Source organism: Pongo abelii, chromosome 15 (genome assembly GCF_028885655.2).
Source record: "Pongo abelii isolate AG06213 chromosome 15, NHGRI_mPonAbe1-v2.0_pri, whole genome shotgun sequence".
NCBI lineage: Eukaryota > Metazoa > Chordata > Mammalia > Primates > Hominidae > Pongo > Pongo abelii.
This window is the reverse complement of record NC_072000.2, coordinates 34,745,406-34,770,730: the sequence shown is the minus strand read 5'-3', so window position 1 is coordinate 34,770,730 and position 25,325 is coordinate 34,745,406. Positions and strand designations below refer to the sequence as shown.

General features: G+C 37.6%; 1 protein-coding gene across 14 annotated transcripts in view; it reads left to right on the top strand.

Annotated features, from left to right (window-relative positions):
- Nucleotides 1-25,325, top strand: part of HECTD1 (HECT domain E3 ubiquitin protein ligase 1) — a 111,281-nt gene that overhangs the window by 65,894 nt on the left and 20,062 nt on the right. For 4 of the 14 annotated variants that reach the window (XM_063715811.1, XM_024231602.3, XM_024231605.3 and 1 more), the window contains exons 19-29: nt 1,571-1,676; nt 4,827-4,961; nt 5,873-6,012; nt 6,293-6,616; nt 7,832-7,998; nt 8,093-8,269; nt 12,040-12,876; nt 13,482-13,703; nt 18,694-18,827; nt 20,077-20,199; nt 22,013-22,169. In XM_063715811.1, the coding sequence (XP_063571881.1) occupies nt 1,571-1,676; nt 4,827-4,961; nt 5,873-6,012; nt 6,293-6,616; nt 7,832-7,998; nt 8,093-8,269; nt 12,040-12,876; nt 13,482-13,703; nt 18,694-18,827; nt 20,077-20,199; nt 22,013-22,169 (2,522 nt within the window). The remainder of the gene's footprint in view (nt 1-1,570; nt 1,677-4,826; nt 4,962-5,872; nt 6,013-6,292; nt 6,617-7,831; nt 7,999-8,092; nt 8,270-12,039; nt 12,877-13,481; nt 13,704-18,693; nt 18,828-20,076; nt 20,200-22,012; nt 22,170-25,325) is intronic. The other 10 variants (XM_063715809.1, XM_063715813.1, XM_024231604.3 and 7 more) reach the window with 5 other exon arrangements.

The window sequence follows — 25,325 nt, the reverse complement described above, 5'->3', positions numbered from 1 at the left end:
ATGTCATCTTGGCTCACTGCAGCCTCAACCTCCTGGGCTCAAGCATTTCTCCTGTCTTGGCTGCCCAACGTGTTGTGATTACAGGCATGAACCACCGTTCCTGGCCTGATCACTTAGTTTAAATTAAATTACATGCCTGTTTAAGAGAGTTGAAAATTTGAACACTGATGAAATGTTTGATAATATTAAGTAATAATTGTTCTTTTTAAAAGTGTAATACTGTTTTTTTAAAAAATAATTCTTTTGTTAGATTTATATAGAAAGACTATCTCTGGATGAAATGATAAGCTCTTTAGTATTTTTTCAAAATATGTAAGAAGGAGTAGGCCAGGCATGGTGGCTCACGCCTGTAATCCCAGGACTTTGGGAGGCTGAGGTGGGTGGATCACTTGAGGTCAGGAGTTCAAGACCAGCCTGGCCAACATGGCAAAAACCCATCTCTACTAAAAATACAGAAGTTAGTTGGGCCTGGTGGTGGGCGTCTTTAATCCCAGCTACTCGGGAGGCTGAGGCAGGAGAATCCCTTGAACCCTGGAGGCAGAGGTTGCAGTGACCTGAGATTGCGCCACTGCGCTCCAGCCTAGGTGACAGAGTGAGACTCTATCTCAAAAAAAAAAAAAAAAAAAAAAGGAGAGAGCTGGATGGAGATTGGCCATTAGTAGCTAATTGCTAAAGCTGGGTTGATGAAGGTTCATTATATTATTCTGTGTACGTTTGAATGGGATTGCACTTGTAAAATAACAAGTTATACAATTTATTCAGATAATTGTGCTAATTTCAAATTTCATTTTTAATGAATGCATATTATATCTTTATGGATGTATAATAATGTATTGAAGTATTACTGTGTTTTAGCTCTTTACAAACTATTACTAATACTCAAATATACTAGTCTCAACGGAAACATCTTTTTACGTAAATTCCGTAAGCGGTAATACTGTATTATAGGTTATAGATGATTTTTTTTTTTTTTAAGAGATGGAGTCTTGCTGTGTTGCTGAGGCTGGAGTCCAGTGGCTATGTACAGGTGCCATAATTTTGCACTACAGCCTCAAATTCCTGGGCTCAAGCAATTCTCTTTTCTCAGCTTCCCTTGTAGCCGGGACTCCAGCATATACCACCTTGCCCAGCTCTGCAAGACGATTTTTAAAAGTTCTTGATTCAAATTTTCACATTGTTTTCCGGCAGTGTCATCACAGTTTACACTCTAATAATGAGAAAGTATATGTTGTGATACCCTAGCCATCAAATATTTTTTCAAAACTTTGTTGCTTTATATTCTTTTTTATTTATCAAATATTATCCAATAAAATTATTTAAACTGTAAAAATAAATCATACGTCTACTTTAAATATAATTAAGTTTTTATTAGAAAAATGAAATGTTTTATTCTTAAGTGAAGGAAATTGAGTTGTGAGAGTATTTCTACTCAGACATAATCTAATACAAAAATTAAACTTTGTAGTCATGAAAAAGTAGGGGTATATATTGAAGTTGATTACCATATTTTCTGCATGAATATTTACATGTAGTTATACAAAAGCTCTTAATACTAATTATTTCTTCACAGTCGACCAGCAGTTGCATTAATTCGAAAGTTAATAGCTGTACTAGAATCTATTGAACGTCTACCTCTCCATTTGTATGATACACCAGGATCCACATATAACCTCCAGGTAACCATAAAAAATGTAGTAGCTAGTATTGCTGAATGCATCTAGGAACAGTATGACACTTTTCTTTAAAAAAATTATTTTCTTTCACATCGGATTAAAATAAAATGATTCTACTTAATCTTTAAAGGTTTTAGCTTATATGCCATTTGATTGATCTTAATGACTTGAAGTCTGTTTTGTTTGATCAAATCACTGGAAAATGATGCATTCATTTAATATTCGTTAAAATAATTATATTTCGTAGATCATAAGTGGCAAAAGGTATCAGTGGAAAAAGCTGAGAAAAGGGTTCCTCTTATTCTACAATTATGAGTCAGTTCTGTCTTAGTCCATTTGGGCTGCTGTAACAAAATTCCTGTGAACTTAATAAACAGAAATTCATTGCTCACAATTCTGGTGGCTGGGAAGTCCAAAATCAAGGTGCCAGTAGATTTGGTGTCTCATGAGGGCCTATTCCTCTTAGATGGAACCTTCTAGCTGTGTCCTCACATTGTAGAAGGGATGAACAAGATCTCTCAGGCTTCTTTTATAAGGACACTAATCCCATTCATGAGGGCAGAGCCCTCCCGAAAGTTCCACCGTCCAACACCACTGCACTGGGGATTAAGTTTTAACACATGAATTTTGCGGGGACACAAACATTCAGACCATGGCTAGTCCCTTCCTTATCACTATATTGTAAGCATAAGAAAAAAAGTCAAGATATTTTAAGCACAATTTTTTTCAGGTCTTTCTTTATGTCAGTGGTTAGAGTCAGATTGCCCAAGTCTTCACTATTCCTATCAATCACATGATTTCATAGCCTGTTTCTTTTCCTTCCCTCCTCCTTCCCATACAGATATATATATATCTGTATCTAATATGTAACTCCCTATTTACATTCTCATTGATTCAATTATTCTTTTCTTTAGTAGCTGGGATCTAGATGCAAACAAACAATACATTTTACTAATATCCTAGCCCAGAACTTTATCACTTTTTTTGTGGATTTTTTAGTGTTTCCTAGCAAGGCCTTCTGCTTTGAATTTTGCCTTTATTTAAACTGTTCTGCACTCTACTGCATGGAATAGTTTCCTTTGAATAATAGCCTTTAATGAGTGATTGAGGATCTATATATGCCAAAGCAATGCAAAGCTAACAAAACTTGCCATACCTCTGAGAACCCAATACTGTTATCACTGCCACTAGACTCCCAAACTAGAGTACTTATCTAGGGAGTTTTACAGTGCAGTAGTTGCACCTGATATTCTGTACGTAAAAGATGTGGAGGGCTACTTTGTGTTTTGTTTCAGACAGAATAACAGGAGTAAGGGGGACTGTTTGCTCCATTGTTTTTAAGCTTTATTCCTGGTAAGTGGATGAGTTGGAGATAAGTCTCAAAGACAGTGCACCGATGCCTTTTATTATGCATTTTTCACTTCAGGAGATTGTGCAAGATCCAAAGAGAGGAAGGCCAGGAATGTGCTCTCCGGTAATTTTGCTGTCTAAAACTACCGAAATGCACATATAAATCTTTAATTGTTTTTACAGGAATTAGTTAAGATTTATACAGAAATGAATCTACCTAAAATTGCTAGTCCTGTGCTTGTTGCTTACTAAAATGTATTGGATTAAAAACTATTTTGCATCTTTTAAAGTTTATTAGCCTTTGATTATACAGGTTGAGTATTCCTTATCCAAAATGCTTGGAACCAGAAGTGTTTTGGATTTTATAATATTTGTTACTGATTCAGCATTCCTAGTCCAAAATCTGAAGTGCTCCAATGAGCATTTGAGCATCATGTCAGTGCTCAGAAAGTTTCAGATTTTGGAGCACTTCAAGATTCCAGATTTGTAGATTAGGGATACTTATCCTGTAGAATATATTCTAGCGGAGTAAGCTAATTAGCTACTTTTCAAAAACTTACCTGGAAAATTGTGAGTTGTAAGTCACTTTGATTAAGAAGTTTTATAAGTTTATTTAAACTGTGTATATTTGAAGTTGTTTAGAAATTCTAGGAAGTTAACTTTGTCTTTTACTTGATAGCCACTGTAACTTACTCAATGGCCCTTTCTTTTATAAAAGAATCTTTCCTGCTGGATTTTCTTTTTTTTTTTTTTTTTTTTTCCCTTTCGAGACTGGGTCTAGCTCTGTTGCCCAGGCTGGAGTGCAGTGTCGTGATCTCGGGTCGCTGCACCCTCCGTGTCCCAGGCTCAGCTGATCTTCCCACCTTAGCCTCCCCAATACCTGGGACTACAGGCATGCATGCCTGGCTAATTTTTTGTTTGTTTGTTTGTTTTAATATGTAGAGATGAGGTCTCACTGTGTTGCCCAGGCTGGTCTTGAACTCCTAGGCACAAGCAATTGATCCTCTTGCCTCAGACTCCCAAAGTGCTAGGATTACAGGTCTGAGCCACTGTGCCTGGCCTAAAGAATATTTAATAGGCTGGGCGTGGTGTCTCACGCCTGTCACCTGAGGTCAGGAGTTTGAGACCAGCCTGGCCAACATAGTGAAACCCATCTCTACTAAAAATACAAAAATTAGCTGGGTGTGGTGGCATGCACCTGTAATCCCAGCTACTCAGGAGGCTGAGGTAGGAGAATCGCTTGAAGCCAGGAGGGAGAGTTTGCAGTAAGCCGAGATCACTCCACTGCACTCTAGCCTGGGCAACAGGAGCAAGACTCCCATCTGGAAAAAAAAAAAAAAAAAAAAGGCTGGGTGTGGTGGCTCACACGTGTAATCCCAGCACTTCGAGAGGCCGAGAAGGGCGGATCACGAGGTCAGGAGATCAAGACCATCCTGGCTAACAAGGTGAAACCCTGTCTCTACTAAAAAATACAAAAAATTAGCCGGGCGTGGTGGCGATCGCCTGTAGTACCAGCTACTCAGGAGGCTGAGGCAGGAGAATGGCGTGAACCCGGGAGGCGGAGCTTGCAGTGAACTGAGATCGCACCACTGCACTCCAGCCTGGGCAACAGAGTGAGATTCCATCTCAAAAAAAAAAAAAAAAAAAAAAAAATCTTTAATAGAAAACAGACATTTGTTCATAGTTCCATTGTGTTTATAGTTAATAAATCCAAATCTCAGTTGTTTTAGGGTATATCATTTTTTACAATTCTGAGACAGAAACAAAGACGTTCTCCAAAGTATTTTGGTCGTTTTTATGTAGATACTTACAAGGAGATTACGATTTCGGTTGGAACGTGCACCTGGTGAAACTGCATTGATTGACAGGACTGGCAGAATGTTGAAGATGGAACCTTTGGCTACAGTTGAATCTCTGGAACAGTACCTTTTGAAAATGGTGAGCTTCTGGCAAGGGCACGGTGAAATAAGCATTCTGAGCTGTGGTTTAGCCTTTTAGAACAATAATTTGGGAAGTATATATCCAGAGTTATGGTAATATAGTTTGGCCCAGTAATTCCATTTTAGAACTGATTTCTACATGAAGATGTTTATTATAATTTTGTAATATTGAAATAGTAAACAAAACCTTAATTCCAACCAATAAATTAATGTTAAATAGATAATTCATATTAAAAATTTAAATTTAATTGACAAATGTGTATAATTATTTCTATTAATTTGAATATCATATAGTCATAAAAATGTATAAAGACTAATGATAACAGAAAAATGTTTTTGTACAGTATGATCAAGAATTTGTTTTATCCTATCCATTGAAATAATAAACTAAAGAAATACTCTGTGATTATTAATAGTGAGATGCTTTGGTTGTGGGACTTTTTATTTTTCTTTATATTTTTAAATGAGCATTGGTTTTTTGTTTTTGTTTTTGTTGTTGTTTTGTTTTGAGACAGAGTCTCCCTCTGTTGCCAGGCTGGAGTGCAGTGGCGCAATCTCGGCTCACTGCAACCTCCGCCTCCCAGGTTCAAGTGATTCTCCTGCCTCAGCCTCCCGAGTAGCTGGGACGACAGGCGCCTGCCACCACACCTGGCTATTTTTTGTATTTTTAGTAGAAATGGGGTTTCACCATGTTGGCCAGGGTAATCTCCATCTCTTGACCTCATGATCCACCCGCCTCCGCCTCCCAAAGTGCTGGGATTACAGGCGTGAGCCACCACACCCAGCCTAAATGAGCATTTGTTATAATAAAAGAAAGCAATTCACATTAAAGAGACAGGAAAAAAGCAGGTAACATGCTTGAAAACAGCATTATTAAGGTGACTGTCTTTCATATTTTCTTTGGTTTAGGTAGCAAAACAGTGGTATGATTTTGACCGATCTTCATTTGTTTTTGTTCGAAAATTAAGAGAAGGACAAAATTTTATATTTCGGCACCAGCATGATTTTGATGAAAATGGAATCATTTACTGGATTGGAACAAATGCAAAGTAAGTCAGTCATTTTACTTTAAGCTGGAGTGACCATATTCACTTGGTAAAAGAATTCTAGGAAGTAGAATAAAATTGTTAGCACTCTGAATATTCTGTGGTTTAAGGAATTTTGACTTGTAGGTAGAAGTTAAGATTATCCAACTTACTTTTTATCAGGAAAAAATGTCTAAATTGCTAATTCTAGAATTTTACTTAATATAATTTTATATTTAAAACCTTGTGCAAATGCAATTATCTTAACATTGTTATTTGCTAATTTTTCTTTATTTTTGTATAGAACTGCTTATGAGTGGGTAAATCCAGCTGCCTATGGACTTGTGGTAGTAACGTCATCAGAAGGAAGAAATCTACCTTATGGCCGCTTAGAAGACATACTAAGTCGTGATAATTCAGCTTTAAATTGTCATAGCAATGATGATAAGAATGCCTGGTTTGCCATAGATCTGGGTCTCTGGGTGATACCATCAGCATATACACTTCGTCATGCTCGTGGTTATGGAAGGTCTGCACTGAGAAATTGGGTTTTCCAGGTATCCAAAGATGGACAGAACTGGACTTCTTTGTATACCCATGTTGATGACTGCAGTCTCAATGAACCAGGGTTAGTTGAGGAGTCTTTGCAAATTGGAAAACTCACTAAAGAGCTTTGTTTATTTTTATAATTTTATACTCTAGAGCTCTCTTCTTTGTGAAATATTGAAGCAAAATTTTCTTTCTAAAAACAAATCACTTGATACTTTAGGCATTAAAAGTTTGAAACACTGACTTTACTAAAACTTTGTCAAAAGGTTTAGTTTAAATAATAGAAAGCCGAGCTGACTATTTTACACTGTATCTTAGCCAAAAGGCTGAGATGCTGTGAATATTTATTTTTAAAATTGGTATATAGCTGTATATACATATACACACACACACAAACATACACACACATATATGCATACACACACAGCACACTAATGGAAACAAGTGAAATAAGCTTTCCATAAACTCTCCATATAATCACATAATACTTAGGAATGTTCAACATATTAGCGGTGTCTATTGCTGGTTGTAGAATTAAGGCTGACTTAAAATGTTTTTATTTTTATCCTTAAATTTTATGTATTGAATTAGTTTTTAAAAGACAAGTCAGTAACTTCTAAAAAATTAGTTCTACTAAATTTTATTTATACATTTTGGCACATATCAGGGGGTAGACTGTGTACCTAAATTGCTTTTGGCATTTGATATGATATGAGAGGAGCTTCTTAACATTAGGATTAACAGGTGATGTTTTCACCCCTTTCATGCTTTAAAGACAAAATATTAATACGTTATTTAAAACTTTGCAAAAAATGTTTTTAAGTCCGTTTTTCCATCATAAGAGAATTTCTCCTACTCTTCTTAAAGCATCCTTTTTTTTTTTTTTTTTTTTTTTTTTTTTTTAAGGAGAATGCGGTCTTGTTATGTTGGCTGCTTTCTAACTTCTGGACCCAAGTGATTCCCCTCACCTCAGCCACCCAAGTAGCTGAGACAACAGGAGCACGCCACTGCACCCATCATTTTGTCTTTTATCTTTGAATTATATTAATCATAAATTGTTAATGTTATGAGTCAAATCAATAGCGTACATTTAAACGTTTCATTTTTAACTTGTTTTCTTGACTACTCTCTTTTTCCTTCGATTTCTTGATTCTTGTAATGAACTGATGAGGTAATATGAAAGTTAGTTTATTTTTTCTACAGGTCTCTGTTATATAAAAAATCTTCCCCATCTTGAATTTCTTTTTCATCTGTTTTAAAATATTACATAATTTTTTCTCTAACATATTAACAGGTCAACTGCAACTTGGCCTCTTGATCCACCAAAGGATGAGAAACAAGGGTGGAGACATGTGAGAATTAAACAGATGGGGAAAAATGCCAGTGGACAAACACACTACCTCTCATTATCTGGATTCGAACTTTATGGCACTGTAAATGGAGTATGTGAAGATCAGCTAGGTAAAGAGATGATACGAGGCTTTTCTAACTTACTAACACAATTACTTTTGTAAAAAGTGATTTGGTTTTTATTTCTCCAATTTCTACCTGACAGGGAAAGCAGCTAAAGAAGCAGAAGCTAATCTTAGACGGCAGAGACGTCTAGTACGCTCCCAGGTTCTGAAATACATGGTTCCAGGAGCTCGTGTTATCAGAGGTCTGGATTGGAAATGGCGAGATCAGGATGGCAGCCCACAGGGAGAAGGCACTGTCACAGGAGAACTACACAATGGTGAGTAGGTGCTCAGCACTTTTGTGTAGAAAATGGGTAGTTAAATTTTTTCTTTTAAGATAATTTATAAATTGCATAAATGTATGAGCACTGTTTAGGAGAACTGTTGATATCACATTACAAATGGAAAAAATGTAAAGAAAATAAGGAAAATTTTAAGTTCTTGGGTTTTGACTAGAAACTTACTGGTAATATTTTGGAAGTGATCAAGCCTAGTATAAGTTAAGTATCTTCAAGACACACTTGCGGTTTTTTCCCCTAGTTTATTTGCAAGCTTACTGTGAGTTTTATTTTAATTTCTTATGTTTTTCTTTATCTTGTTAGTCTCAAGGAATCACACCGTAATTTTTATGGTATCATAAATCATGTAGAAGGAAAAAGATTAACGTTTTTACTATTTTTTAATAACGCATGGAGCAAGAAACATCGTCTCTTTATCTGTTAGTAGATTATTATTATTTCAAAATGTTTCTCAGCCTATCTGCTTTTTGGGGAGGAGTTTATCATGTTTTCTAAATATTGCTATGTGAATCAAGTTTCTTTGATGCTGCACAGTTTAACAAAGTCATCCACTTAGTAAACTGCTGTTAACTTTAAAGCAATTATAGTGGCTAATTGTTTTCTTCAAACTATAAGGCTGATTTATTAGCAGATAATTTGCCTAAACAGCAGTGGGTTTGTTTTCATCAATTTTTTATCAGTTTTTAGCATTAAAAAAAGTAAAATGTTTATATTCTCAACTTACACCACATAAATATATATATATATATATTTTTTTTTGAGACAGAGCCTCGCTCTTGTTGCCCAGGCTGGAATGCAATGGCGCGATATCAGCTCACTGCAACCTCTGCCTCCCGGGTTCAAGCTATTCTACTGTCTCAGCCTCTCGACTAGCTAGGATTACAGGCATGGGCCACCATGCCTGGCTAATTCTGTATTTTTAATAGAGACAGGGTTTCTCCATGTTGGTCAGGCTGGTCTCGAACTCCCGACCCCAGGTGATCCACCCGCCTCGGCCTCCCAAAGAGCTGGGATTACAGGCGTGAGCCACCGCACCTGGCAACTTACACCACATATTTAAAGAGCTAGAATAAATGTGACAGTACTTACGAGAATGACTGACATTTAATTTCATGTTTTATGTGGTAAAGACATTTATTTATTCAAATAAACCCTTTGACTATATTGCTTTTAAGATTCTATTCCTTGAATTATTTTACTGCCAAATGTATTTATGTAGTATCATGCCCTAATTGCAAATCATCGTAATCAAAACAGGTTTACAGCAACCTAAAATTCATAAATACCAGTAATAGTTGAGACATCAACTATTATTGTTATACTGAGTTGAATAGTAGTGCCATTCAACTCAGAAAATTTCAAATTTTCTTTTTAGGCATCTTGATGATACTTATTAAAAAGTTGTTATTCTATTTCCTGTAATTGTTTTGGCCTTGATGTGTGTGACTTGATAAGAAGAGGCTAGTTAGAGATGTGTGAATGCAGTTCTTTTTTCTCAGGATGGAGTCAACTGAAGCAATTGCATAGGGAAATTAGAATCTTTTTTTTTTCCCCAAGATACAATGGCACAACCGTTTTAATACAACCACCAATCTTCACAAAATAATTTTAATACTTTATGCCTGGACTAGCAGCATCTTGCACTGTGACATTCCTATACATACATAAGCATTTTATTGAAGTACAAATGTTAAAAGCAGAGTAGCTTAAGCAATTGTCTATACAAAGGTAAATAGACACCATAGGTTATTTTTCTTCTTGATTCATTTTTGCTGCATAGTAAGTTGCAATTACATGTCAGTATAATGTTACTGATCTATAAAATATATTTGAACTGTGAGGTATGGCACCTCCCTATGAGAGAGTGCTAACATGTACATCTGAATATTTTGAGTGTTTTTTTTTTGTTTGTTCGTTTTAGCTGCCACAGATGGGAAAAACAAAATCACCTAGCCTAGAAATTTCAGAGTTTAGCGTTCAAGAAAGGCCTATTTTTGCTAATCTGACAAATGTAGAAATTTAGTTTTGCCTAATCAACATGGTCATTCCCATCAAGTTATGCCTTTGAGTCTCTATGTCAGAGAGGGTTCTTAGCTTTCAAATACTTAAGCCAACCATTTCTAATGATGGATACTCATTACTGACTCTATTTTTTTTTTTTTTTTGCTCTATCTTTTGGGTGTAGAAGGAGTTGAGAGAGTATGTTTTTTGGGCCAATTAATACAATACAAAAGTAACTTTTATTTGAGATTGGGCTATGTTTTTGAAACTTTTCCTTTTCTCACACATTTCTATGTAGCAGAAGAGATAGTTAAATGTTGGTTCTTCAGAGATTATTTCAGCATACAGAAAAAAATAGAGGCAATTGAAAAATCTCATCTAAGCTACTTATGTAGATTTGGGGCAGTCACTTTTCCTTTCAAAGAACACATATGCAGATAATCCCCACAGGTAATTCAATATTATTTCCCTCTGAGTGCCATCATAAATACATGAACTTGGTATATGTGTGGGTGGGCATCTGGGTGTGTGGATGGGTGTGTATGTGAGCTTGGGCCCCTTTTATGTATGGGTAAGAACTTCATAAAGGCTTGTTATACTTCTAAAAAAATGTTTTTTATGTCTTATGTTTTTCCCTGAAATAGCTTATAACACTAAAATAAGATTGTAAAATATCTATTAATTTGCTTTTAATAGACAATTTTTTTTTTTTGCTTTTGGAAGTTAATTACCTTTTTAAAAAAAGAGTATCATTTTTCTACTACAAGTAAACATATAGATTGAATATCATTATGCTCGTTAGTTCTGTACATGTTATTAGCTTTAGCAGATAGTTTCTAATAAAAGAGCTCAGTATGCTCTTTAAATTTTTTTTATAATTTTCTGTGTTTATTCAAATTTATTGAACTTAATTATTTAATGTAAGAGAACCAAGGAACCACTGAACTTTGAGAACACAACCGAAATGCTAACTTTAGTGTTTTATTTGAGCTAGTGACCTAAAATTTCTATGGTAATATATGCATATTTTGAGAGGTTAGCCCAAATTAATGGTAAGAAATTAATGGTAAGCTGGCATGTTTTTCTAGAAAAAAAATTTGACCACACATAATTATATTTAGCAATTTTAAAACTTTTACCTAGATTCTGTTTACTTGCTGAAGTGGCAGTATTTTACCATGTATATCAATCTTTTAAAATTTCTTAAACAGTTCTTCCATTTAAGAAGTAACCAAGCCAGGTGCAGTGGCTCACATCTATAATCCCAGCTACTCCAGAGGCTGAGGTGGGAGGATCGTTTAAGCCCAGGAGTTCAAGATTAGCATGGGCAACGCAAGACCTCATCTCTAAAAATCAAATAATTTTAAAAATGAAATATAACCCAGTAGATTTAAACATGACCCTTAACATTGCTTTTAAATGTCATAGACTGAATAGTTCAGAAATAAGGGAAATAAAAGGAAGAATTTTAAACATTTCTTGGAAACCTTGTATACAGTACATATTTCTTGTCCTTAAAATATTTTTATCATGAGAGTTAAATAATATAGACTTTCAGATAGCTAGTCATATTGTCAAATAATTGAGTCCAAAAATTTACATATATTTTAGTTGGCAGACCTTGATTGACTATAGAAATTGAGAAAAGGACAGCACTGATGAAAAGCTGATCCCATATTGTGGAGCTACTGTCTGACACGCTCCTATCTGCTTTCTGCTGGGTCTCACAAACTCCTGTCCCTTTCCAGGCTGGATTGATGTCACCTGGGATGCTGGTGGCTCAAACTCTTACCGTATGGGCGCAGAAGGAAAATTTGACCTCAAGCTTGCACCAGGGTACGACCCTGATACAGTGGCATCACCCAAACCTGTTTCATCCACTGTTTCAGGCACAACGCAATCATGGAGCAGCTTGGTGAAAAACAACTGTCCAGACAAGACATCTGCTGCTGCAGGCTCCTCAAGTAGAAAAGGAAGCAGCAGTTCTGTGTGTAGCGTGGCCAGTAGCAGCGACATCAGCTTGGGTTCGACCAAAACGGAACGGAGATCAGAAATTGTAATGGAACACAGTATAGTTTCAGGAGCTGATGTCCATGAACCAATTGTTGTTCTTTCATCTGCTGAAAACGTCCCTCAAACAGAAGTAGGGTCATCTTCCAGTGCAAGCACCAGCACCTTAACAGCGGAAACGGGAAGTGAAAATGCTGAAAGGAAGTTAGGCCCTGATAGTTCTGTTCGTACTCCTGGGGAGTCTAGTGCAATATCCATGGGAATTGTCAGTGTTAGTTCTCCTGATGTTAGTTCAGTATCTGAATTAACTAATAAAGAAGCAGCTTCACAACGACCTCTTAGCTCTTCAGCAAGTAACAGACTGTCAGTGAGTTCTCTGTTGGCTGCTGGGGCCCCTATGAGCTCTAGTGCAAGTGTACCTAACCTGTCCTCAAGAGAAACATCTAGCTTGGAGAGTTTTGTAAGGAGAGTGGCAAACATAGCACGGACTAATGCCACGAACAACATGAATCTAAGCCGAAGCAGCAGTGATAACAACACTAATACTTTGGGGAGGAATGTGATGAGCACAGCAAGTAAGTGAGCTTTTCCTTCTGGAACCCAATGCTTTTTCCACTTGGAGGGATGCAAAATAGGGTCTCTTGTTCTGGCTGCAGTTTTTAACTAGATCATTAACCATGTTAGATAAAGCTACATCAAATTTAGCACTTCAGGAATATGAAGTTAAGTTCTCTAGAATCAATATTTTCAGAATTCAGAGTAGGTGTGATAAAGAACCTCTTATTCTAGAAGGATAAAACAATACTTCTGATTTTCACTCCTTTATGATACATCATTAAGCAAAGTTGCATGAGGAAATAGATGACTATTAAATATTATAGTGCAGTGAAACCAAAGCATCATACAAGTATAGCTTTTGTTTAGACTCTACATTGATCTTAGCTTCTGAAAGTTAAATTCCAATTTAAGCTGCTAACAGGTCAAAGTAATTATATAATAGTGCCATGAAAAGAATTTTTAGTTGGATTTCAGTTGGGTTCCCAAAGTTGTTGCTTTTCAGGAGCCATTTTATTATTAGTGTGTTTTATGACCTCACTCTTTAAAAAATAAAAAACTTGGTTTTTCTGAGGTTTCTACAATCTCACCTATTTGTACTGATTTGCTTCATTTTTGTCTTTAGCTTCTCCTCTTATGGGTGCTCAGAGTTTCCCTAATTTGACCACACCTGGTACTACATCAACAGTGACTATGTCAACGTCCAGTGTTACTAGCAGCAGCAATGTAGCTACAGCAACAACAGTTTTATCAGTTGGTCAATCATTAAGTAATACTTTAACCACCAGCCTCACATCAACTTCCAGTGAGAGTGACACAGGTCAGGAAGCAGAATATTCCTTATATGGTAAGTTGTAATTTAAAATGAAAGTATTTAGATACTTTCATAATGATGCTTTTATTATGTTTTCTCCTGATATTTTAAACTTTTGTTTAAAGAGAATTATTCTCTTTTCTTATAAATATGAAATCTTTGGGCCAGGCACAGTAGCTAACGCCTGTAATCCCAGCACTTTGGGAGGCTGAGGCAGGTGGATCAGTTGAGGTCAGGAGTTCGAGATCAGCCTGACCAACATAGTAAAACCCCATCTCTACTAAAAATACAAAAGAAAATTATCTGGGCGTGTGGCGCACGCCTGTAATCCCAGCTACTCAGGAGGCTGAGGCAGAAGAATCGCTTGAACCCAGGAGGCGGAGGTTACAGTGAGCAGAGATCGCGCCACTGCACTCCAGCCTGGGCAACAAGAGCGAAACTCCTTCTCAAAAAAAAAAAAAACAAAAAACAAATACAGAATCTTTATATATAATATGAAAAAACTCAGTAATACGAGAGACTATTAAAAAATTTTCTGGGTCCGGGTGCAGTGGTTCACGCCTATAATCCTAGCACTTTGGGAGGCCAAGGCGGGCAGATCACTTGAGGTCAGGAGTTCGAAACCAGCCTGGCCAACATGGTGAAACCCTGTCTCTACTAAAAATATTTAAAAATTAGCTGGGCGTGGTGGCGGTTGCCTGTAATCCCAGCTACTGGGGAGGCTGAGGCAGGAGAATTGCTTGAACCCGGGAAGTGGGGGTTGCAGTGAGCCGAGATCGCACCACTGCACTCCAGCCTGGACGACAGAGCAAGACTCCGTCTCAAAAAAAAAAAAAAAAAATTGTCAGAAGTGGTGGCTTGCACCTATAATCCCAGCACTTTGGGACGCCAAGGTGGGAGGATCACTTGAGGCTCAGGAACTCAAGACCAGTCTGGGCAACATAGACCCCCATCTTTACCACCCCTACATCCCCAAAATTAGCCAGGTGTGATGTCATGCTACTCAGAAGGCTGAGGTGAGAGGATTACTTGAGCCCTGAAGTTCAAGGCCCCAGTGAGCTGTGATCATGCCACTGCACCCCAACCTCAGTGACAGGGCTAGACCCTATCTCTGAAAAAATATTTTTTTAAAAATTGCAGTTATCTGATTATACACGAAGTAGATCTAGGAACTTTATGTGTCTTTTTTTTGTCTTTTGTCACAAAAGAAGTTTTAGTGGAAGAACCATAAAGCTATTTGACACTCTTATCACTAAGAGAAGAAGTGTAATAGATTCATAAGCTTTGTAAAATGATATTCCTTGTATGCTGTTATCACAGTCTTTTGGAAGTAATTCCTTAGTTAGGTAACGCATGATTCTTGCAAATTAAATTTTATTTGGAAAGTTCAGTAACAGTTTTATGACTTCCGTGCTATAATCAAAGGGATGTATTTGATTCAGTTAAGATAGAATCTATGTTTCTATTTCTCTTATTTTATCTTATTAGAAAAGTAATGCTCTGTATAGAAACTAGAAGAAAATTAGAATCATCTAGTCCCCACCTACCACAGACAACCAGTATTAATCATTTGATGTACATCATTTGATGTATGTTTTTGTTTTTTTCACATAAAAGGATCATATCCTTTTCAGCCAGCTGTTTTCACTCAATACATTGTGAAAATATTTTCCCATATGTGGCATGGGTTTCTATAACATTTGAAATGACTGCCAAATATTTCACTGTATGATCGTCATTTAATATTATCAGTTTTGTATATTTAAGTTATAACTTTTCCATTACCATAAACATCATTATGAATGCGCTTTCTTGAACTGTATTTTAGTATATTTCCTTAGGATAAATGCCTAAAGTAATAATTATTGAATTGCTTTCCAAAAACATTGCACTCCATCCCGATTGTTTTGGAATACCCTTTACCATATATCCTTGATCATACTGCCTGTTTTTCTTTAAAAAAAAAATTGGGAGTAATTTTAAAGACAAAGTTTATATGAAGATACATTTTTAAAGTGCTATTTTGTGTATACCCCATTTTCATGTTTTCTTCATTTTTGTGAGAATATAGCCTCTCCTAATTCATAGCAAGAATTTGATATGATGTTCCATAGTTTTAAGAAAGTCATTATATTTCTGTTTCTGCTTTTCCTATTAAACGTGTGTGTAGCAAAATGATGATGATTACACCAAAGTGTTATAAATTCATTGCATAAGCCGTTTTCTGATTTATTATTTCTCATGCTGGCCCTGTGCCCCTCTCTACTCATTTGTTATTATGTTAACTTCAAGCATTAGTTCTTGATCATGGGAAGTGATCGTGGGTAGGAAAGAGTAAACTGGCCGGGCGCTGTGGCTCACGCCTGTAATCCTAGCTCTTTGAGAGGCTGAAGCAGGCCGATTGCCTGAGGTCAGGAGTATGAGACCAGCCTGGGCATCATGGTGAAACTCTCTTTACTAAAGTACAAAAAATTAGCAAGGTGTGGTGGCCCACTCCTACAGTCCTAACTACGTAGGAGGCTAAGGCACCAGAATCATTTGAACCTGGGAGGCAGAGGTTGCATTGAGCCAAGATTGTGCCATTTGCATTCCAGCCTGGGCGACAGAGCAAGACTGTCTCAAAAAAAAAAAAAAGTTAGAACTACTGATTGACTTTTAAATTTTGTTGTTAGGTTTGACTAGCCTTAAAAAAATTTATTGTTGGCCGGGCACAGTGGCTCACGCCTATAATCCCAGCACTTTGGGAGGCTGAGCCGGGCAGATCACAAGGTCAGGAGTTTGAGACCAGCCTGGCCAATATGGCGAAACCCGTCTCTATTAAAAAATAAAAAAACTAGCCGGGTATGGTGGCGGACGCCTGTAGTCCCAGCTACTTGGGAGGCTGAGGCAGGAGAATCTCTTTAACCCGGGAGGTGTAGGTTACAGTGAGCCAAGATTGTGCCATTGTGCTCCAGTCTGGGCGACAGAGCAAGACTCCATCTCAAAAAAAAAAAATGTATTGTTAGATGATGAAAAAAATTAATATAATTTTTATTTTAGATTCAGGGGATATATGTGCAGGTTTGTCACAGGGGTATATTGTGTGATGCTGAGGTTTGGACTTCTATTGATCTTATCACTCAAATGGTGAACATAGTACCCAATAGGAAGTTTTCAGCCCTTGCCCACTCTTGGACTCCTTTTGGAGTTGCTAGCGTCTACTGTTCTCATCTTGATGTCCATGTGTACCCAAGGTTTAGCTCCTACTTATTAGTGAGAACATATGATAGAAGATTTTCTTTTTTATATTCTTAAAGCTGGTAGACACTTTAAGACTGCTGGGGTGAAGGATCAGAGTAACATCAGTTTATACCATTTGTGTATGCTGTGCAAACTTTTACTGTGTTTTGTGGTTTTTCTCTTACCACAGGCATGAATACTCTACCATGTTGTGTTTTGAGAGACATTTTATTCTATGATGTGGTCAAATCTGTGAAATACAGAGCTTTTTAATGCTGGTAAAAAAGGGAAGATGAGAAAAAAATGGACATCAGTCAGTTGTAACATATTGGAGATAGAATTTCAATATATGAAGTTAGATTATGTTCCTTAAAAGATAAATCAAAGTGGAATTGGTTTATTTTGTGTGCCACCACATCATGTTAATCACAACTAGTTCCTAAATTGCAGGTGGCGCCTTACAAGTGTTAAAGGGTAACATATTTTATCAAATTTAAGATGCTGTTGATTGTTAAGACACACCATTTTTTTTCTGTCACTAAGGTTAAAAATGTTGCAATTTAATTCTTACTTCCCATTGTTTGTAAGATACATTCTGATTTCAAAGCATTACAGTGTTTTAAAAATGTAGTCCTTTCAACCTGAGAAAGTTGATAACAACAAAAAAATGTGGACCCTTAGAAACTAATGGAATATAATGGCAGGCCTCTTCTACTGGCCATCCAGTAAAAGGCACTGAATATTGGACTAAAAACCATTTGGTTCAGTGGTCTGCAGGTGTAAGTTTCTGAGTATTTATAAATTGTCTTCTGGATGTTCTTTAGGAATATAAAGTATTTTGTTTTTTATCCTTTGTGCAATTCTGATATTATATTTGACTATTTTTTTTCCAGATCCAGTAAAAACTTCTGTTTTAATCCCTTTAGTCCTCTTTTTTTCAGTTTTTATGAAGAACAGTTTGTCAGCATCTTCATTTATGCAGGACAATGTAATTTGACCCAGTCTCCGTCAAAGGCAAGAGATTGTAAGAAGGAAGGAGATAAAAATGATTCAAGTTATTTTGAACTTCCTTATGTGCTAGATAATATGGGTAACATGAAAGATGCCACATACATTATTCCATAGTAAATAGGCATTATCTTAAGTAGTCATTGTTTTTAAGTAACCTACCAGGTCACATATCTAAGCCCTGTTTTTCACTGATTGACTTAATTCTGTTTTTCCTCATAAGATCTTTTACAGGTTATATTTATATATTCATTTGTTTACTTGTTAAATGTGTCTCTCCCTGTGAGCTTCATGGGGACTCAGACCATGTCTTCTTTGTTTACAACTTTATATACCTGGTGCCTAACACTGTTCTTGGCACATAGTATATGCTTACTAGGTATTTGTTGGAGGAATGAATAACTCCAAAGTGTTCTCTTTTCTACCGTGTCTGCTTCCTGTGACTTATTCAGAGAATGATGGTAGGGGTTTTTTTGGGTTTTGTTTTTGTTTTTTGTTTTGAGATGGAGTTGCCGGGGCTGGTGTAAAGGTTTGTTTTTTTGGTTATTGTTTTTTAAATAGTCCCACATGGTTATCCTTTTATATTATGATTTTGTAATTCAGGTTCAGTTTATGTTTGTCCTTTATCACTTGTTTTTGTCATGCTTGTGTCTGTGCTTATCTTGTATGTGATGGCAGAACGCAACACTTGTCCCTTTTGAATTTTACTTTTGTTTTGTAAAAACCTAAAGTGCAAAGTTCCTTTGTTATGCTTTCTTAATTGTGTTGACGTAAGGTTGTGGGTTTTGTTTTCAAGATTTCCTTGATAGCTGCCGTGCCAGTACTCTGTTGGCTGAGCTCGATGATGATGAGGACTTACCTGAGCCAGATGAAGAAGATGATGAGAATGAAGATGACAATCAGGAGGACCAAGAATACGAGGAGGTTATGGTAGAGAGAGTACCCCATTCTCTTTACAAAGATAGGATGTTAATAATTGAAATGAAGAAAGGAAAAGCTAAGTCATAATCAAACTTCGAAGCAAGGAAATGTGGCACCGGTATAAAAAATGTAGTTAATTAAGAAAAGCGGTTTTAATCTGAACATTTATGATTCTCCACTTAAAGAAAATAAGTTGCTTATATTTGAAAAATTATAGAATGTCACATGATGTTTTAACAGGCTTAAAAGGGTGTGAAATTAGGCTGGGTATAGGGCTTATGCCTGTAGTCCCACACTTTGACACTTGTAGTCCTGGCTACTTGGGAGGCTGAGGTAAAAAATCACTTGGGTCCAGGAGTTGCAGGCTGCAGTGAGCTATAATTGCGTCACTGCACTCCAGCCTGAGCCACAGAATGACACACACACACACACACACACGTATACACGTACACACGTGTATGAAATTAGTGCAGTTGCTCGTGCTGCCGTGAGCTATAATTGCATCACTGCACTCCAGCCTGAGCCACAGAATCTCACACACACACACACACACACTGCTCACTGCACTCCAGCCTGAGCCACAGAATGAGACCCTGACATACACACACACACACACACACACACACAATGAAACTTACCCAGTGCAGTGGCTCGTGCTTGTAATTGCAGCTACTCAAGAGGCTGAAGTGGCCCAGCAGTTTGTTTTTTAGTACCTATGGTTTTGCAAGCAGAGTCCATCTGTTTTTTCATCAGTTGTCACATGAAGGAATGAAGTAGAGGCATAAAAAAAAATAATTTGCCCTTATCATCAGAGTTAAGTGGAAGAGTGAGGACCCAAGCATAGGCAATGTGATCCAGAACTCTCAAAATGTAACCACTGAGATTGTCTTCTAATTGAAAATTGTGCCTAAAAAATACCCTTTATTGTAACTAACTGTAAATTTAAAATTTCTCTTTATAAAATGTTACTAGATTTCAAAAAAATTGATAAGTTGAGTTTTAATGGAGTAAAGAAATTTTAAAAATGCTTTTAGTATATCGTTGCTAAGAAAACACAATACTTCTTATGAAGGAGGTTAGTATAAAATGCATGATGAATTTAAAACATTGAACTCATAACTTTTCTGAAGTTGGCTAATGAAAAAGTTTTCAGTGACACTTTTGTTAATAGGGGTTAATATATTCAGGTCATGGCTGAAAGGGGGCATATATGGGTCAAATAATTAGACATGTATCTCTTGGGATTGTTTTATTTTAGATTCTGAGACGCCCATCCCTGCAACGTCGAGCTGGCTCCCGCTCTGATGTAACGCATCATGCTGTTACCTCGCAGCTACCACAGGTACCTGCTGGAGCAGGGAGCCGACCTATTGGGGAGCAGGTAATATCTTCATGTTTATCTTCCCTACCATATGTATATTTTTCCCTTTTATAGTAAAGCACCAACCTAAATGCCTACAAAAATGTGCAGTGTGGAAGGGGTGAGAGGAGGGAGCTCCAAACAGTTACACAAAGAAACTTCCCCTACTGGTTGCATTTCATATTCCATATAGAATCCATGATTGCTGTGACATAATGCATGCAGGAGTTTAATGCTTGAAACCCCTTTACGTTGCTTTGGGTAATAATACACATACATTAAAGTGGTTAATTGTAGTATCTAAGATTTGTAGTTTTAGTAGTAGTAGAAGTGGTAGTAGATGCAGCGGTAGTAGTTTATTAATAGCTAACACTTACTGATCACTAACTAAGTGCTAGAGTTGTTTTTGTTTTTGAGACAGGATTTCGCTTCATTGCCCAGGCTGTTCTTGAACTCCTGGGCTCAAGCAGTCCGCCTGCCTTGGCATGAGCCACTGTGCCTGGCCAGCATAGTTCTTAATACTTTATGTATATTAACTAATTCTTTCCAACAACCTTTTTAGGGTTATTATTAGCCCTAATTTTCAGATGAAGTAATTGCTAAAAGTCATACAGGTAATAGTAATTTTGGTTCCAGGATGCAAACCCAAACATTCTGGAACCAGAGCTGTCAAATGTCAGTTTGTTTCAGTTAAGTGTTTAAACCAAACTGTGGATGTGCACGTGTGTACTTACATGCTATCTGCCTCATAGTAATTTAAAGCAACTCCCCAGCCTTTTATTTGTAAGTAATTCAGTACAAAATATAATTTACATTTTAAAAACCAACTTATTTTAAAATAATTATAGGTTCATAGGAGGTTGCAAAAATACTCCAGAGAGGTTTTATGTGCCCTTTACCTAATTTTTCCCATTGGCTAGTTTCATATTACCTAATTTTAGTACAGTAACAAAGCCAGGAAATTGAGGATGTTTGTGAATGGTTATCTTTTTTTTTTTTTTTGAGACAGAGTCTCACTCTGTCTCCCGGGGTGGAGTGCAGAGTGTAGAGGCATGATCTTGGCTTACTGCAACCTCCGCCTCCCAGGTTCAAGCAGTTCTCCTGCCTCAGCCTCCCGAGTAGCTGGGATTACAGGCGCACGCCACTATGCCCAGCTAATTTTTTGTATTTTTAGTAGAAACGAGGTTTCACCATGTTGGCTAGGCTGGTCTCGAACTCCTGACCTTGTGATTCACCTGCCTCAGCCTCCCAAAGTGCTGGGATTACAGGCTTGAGCCACCACACCTGGCCATGAATGGTTATCATTTGGTGAAATGTGTAGATTTGTATAACCATCACTGATGCAACTTACTTTGGGTAAACTGAAATGATTAAGAAATGTATGTATCAGGCCGGGCGCGGTGGCTCACGCCTGTAATCCCAGCACTTTGGGAGGCCGAGGTGGGCGGATCACGAGGTCAGGAGATCGAGACCATCCTGGCTAACACGGTGAAACCCGTCTCTACTAAAAATACAAAAAATTATCCAGGCGTGGTGGCGGATGCCTGTAATCCCAGCTACTTGGGAGGCTGGGGCAGAGAATTGCTTGAACCCAGGAGGCGTAGGTTGCAGTGAGCCGAGACCACGCCACTGCACTCCAGCCTGGCGACAGAGTGAGACTCTGTCTCAAAAAAAAAAAAAAAAAAGAAATGTATGTATCTATACATGTTTAGGTTAGCTCATTTTGGGTTTAAGAAATATGGCTAAGGAAATGCAGTAGTTCTAAATAACACATTGCTTTTGCAACAATGAAATTTTGCGTCTTATGTTTGTGTGTGAAATTTTATTTTGATAGGAAGAAGAAGAGTACGAAACTAAAGGAGGACGCCGGAGAACATGGGATGATGATTATGTGTTAAAGAGACAGTTTTCTGCATTGGTTCCTGCTTTTGATCCTAGACCTGGTCGTACTAATGTCCAGCAGACAACTGATCTAGAAATACCACCCCCAGGTACAGGATGTTTTGGTTTTGTGATTTAATTTTAATACATACTAAATCAGATATGAAAAGTAAAGTGCTGCTTGTGTATGCACGTTATTAAAAATTTTTTTTTAGTTTTGTGTATGTAGGTTATAAAAAAATTTTTTTAGTCAGCCACAAATTCTTTAAAAAGTAAAGGTTTTTTTAAAGGAGCAAATTGCAAATTATTTCAAATTTTAAAAACCAACATGTGTTTTGTATCTGTGCAATTTTTAAGGCAAAGTCCCATTTAAAGGTGGGAAATTTTTATTGTATTTTCTATTGGATCAAAGTTCCTAAGGATTTATTCCTCTCAGTTTTGAAAGGCTATCTAATGGTTACAGTTATGCCCTCTAGAGTCAGTCGGCCTGGGTGACAACCTTATCCCTTACAAAACTCTATTTTAGATTGTGGTAGGCATACTAATTGCTCTCCAAAATCATTCAGGTTCTAACCTGTGGAACTTATGATATACTATCAAAGCAGACAAAAGAGACTTTGGAGATGTAATTAGGGATCTTGAGAAGGGGAGATAATCCTGGATAATCCAAGTGGACACAGTGTACTCACAAGAGGCAGGAGTCAGAGAAGAACATGTGACTAAGGAAACAGGAGTCAGAGTGACGGTGAGCAGTGAGCCAAGGAATGTGGGCAGCTCCTAGATGCTAGAAAAGGCAAGGAAACAGATTCTTCTCTAGAGCCTCTAGAAAGAATAAAGCCCTGCAAATCCATTTTAGGCATTCGACCTCTAGAACTGTGAGAAAATAAATTTGTGGTAGTTTTTTTTTTTTTTTTCTTGAGATGAAGTCTTTTGTCACCCAGGCTGGAGTGCAGTGGCACAGCCTCAGCTCACTGCACCCTCCACCTCCCAGGTTCAAACAATTCTCCTGCCTCAGCCTCCCGAGTAGCTGAGATTACAGGCATGCACCACCATGCCCAGCTAATTTTTGTATTTTTAGTAGAGACGGGGTTTCACCATGTTGGCCAGGCTGGTCTCGAACTCCTGACCTCAAGTGATCCGCCCACCTCGGCCTCCCAAAGTGCTGGGATTTACAGGCGTGAGCCACTGTGCCTGGCAAGTTTGTGTTGTTTTAAACCACCCAATTTGTGGTAATATTTTATAGCAGCAGTAGGAAACTGATACGTTGGGTAAGTCACCAAAACTATCCAAGCTTGAATTTCTTCATCTCTTACGTGAGAGAATAAAGGTCCCTGTTTGACAAGGTTGTTAAAAAGCTTAAATGAAGTAAGGTATGTAAAGTGCTTAGCATGCTGCCTGATGTGTATCTCAATAAATGTCAGCTATTATAATCAGTAAATTATCCTTAACAAAAATTTAAATTGTTGATTAAGTGAGGAGTGTATTTTTTAGCCTGATAGTATTAGGCTGGGCACGGTGGCTCACGCCTGTAATCCCAGCACTTTGGGAGGCCGAGGTGGGTGGATCACAAAGTCAGGAGTTCAAGACCAGCCTGACCAACATGGTGAAATCCCGTCTCTACTTAAAAATACAAAAATTAGCCAGGCTTGGTGGTGCGTGCTTGTAATCCCAGCTACTCAGGAGGCTGAGGCAGGAGGAATTGCTTGAACCCGGGAGGCAGAGGTTGCAGTGAGCCGAGATCACGCCACTGCACTCCAGCCTGGGTGACAGAGTGAGACTCTCTCTCTCAAAAAAAAAAAAAGACACCTGTATTAAATATGAAAGTAAGTATACTCGGTAGTATAAATGTTCTTTGGGGAGGATAGATAGACTGAATCAAGGTGTTTGTTCTAAGGTCCATTCAAAAAGGAAAATCTTGTTTCTTTGGATCTCAGAGAAAAAAAATAAATTATAAAAAAGGAAAACATATTCTAGAGAGTATAAATAGGCACAAACTTTTTGTAGAGATCTCTGTCAGTATATTTTGTATCTTCTGAGAAAGTGTTGTTGCCATTGGTAATTTTAAATATTAGCTCTGTACCCCGTTTTGTACACATAGATGACTGCAGAAGTATTTATATTTTCAAAAAATTGGAAATGACCTTAATTATGTCCAGTAACAGGGATATGCCTCTGTTTAGGTACAGTGGGATATTGTGCAGTGAAAGACATAATATTTTAGAAGACGATCATCATAATGAAGAAAACATTCATGAGCTAATAAAAAATGAGAGCATTCTCCAAATACATTATGAAACTAATTATATTTGTGTGTGTATATGTGTTTACCTCATGATGCAGTTATTCAGTGTGATAAAAGGTTGACACGTCATTGGCCCAGAATGTGTGGTTTTCTCTGAGTATGGATAATTTTAGTTTTCTCATTTATAAAAAAATTTTTTTTGAGACGGAGTCTCGTTCTGTCACCCAGGCTGGAGTGCAGGGGTGTGATCTCGGCTCACTGCAACCTCCACTCCCAGGTTCAAGTGATTCTCCTGCCTCAACCTCCTGAGTAGCTGGGACTACAGGCAGGCATCACCATGTCCAGCTAATTTTTGCATTTTTGGTAGAGACGGGGTTCACTGTGTTGCCCAGGCTGGTCTCAACTCCTGACCTCAAGTGATCTACCCGCCTCGGCCTCCCAAAGTGTTGGGATTACAGACATGAGCCACCGCTCCTGGCCTCATTTATAAAATTAAAATGTTTCCTAAGTATTCATACAGTTAGTATTATTTTCATATAAAAATGAGAGAGCTCTCTATCATACACATGTATTCTGTTCTAGCACTCTTTCAGTAACATAGGTGTAATTATTTCCATTACAAAAGACACGGAAAACAGGCTGGGTGCAGTGGCTCATGCCTGTAGTAATCCCAGCACTTCAGGAATCTGAGGCGGGCAGATCACTTGAGATTAGGAGTTTGAGACCAGCCTAGCCAACATGGTGAAACCCCGCCATCTCTACTAAAAATACAAAAATTTTCCAGATGTGGTGTTGGGCACCTATAATCCCAGCTACTCGGGAGGCTGACGAAGGAGAATTGCTTGAACCTGGGAGGCGGAGGTTGCAGTGAGCTGAGATCGCGCCACTGCACTCCAGCCTGGGCAACAGAGCAAGACTCCATCTCAAAAAAAGAAAAAAAAAAAAACAGAAAACAAAAATGTCGAGGCCTAGAGAGTCTTAAGTAGCTGACATCCTTTAGCTAACGTATGGCAGAGAGGTTTGG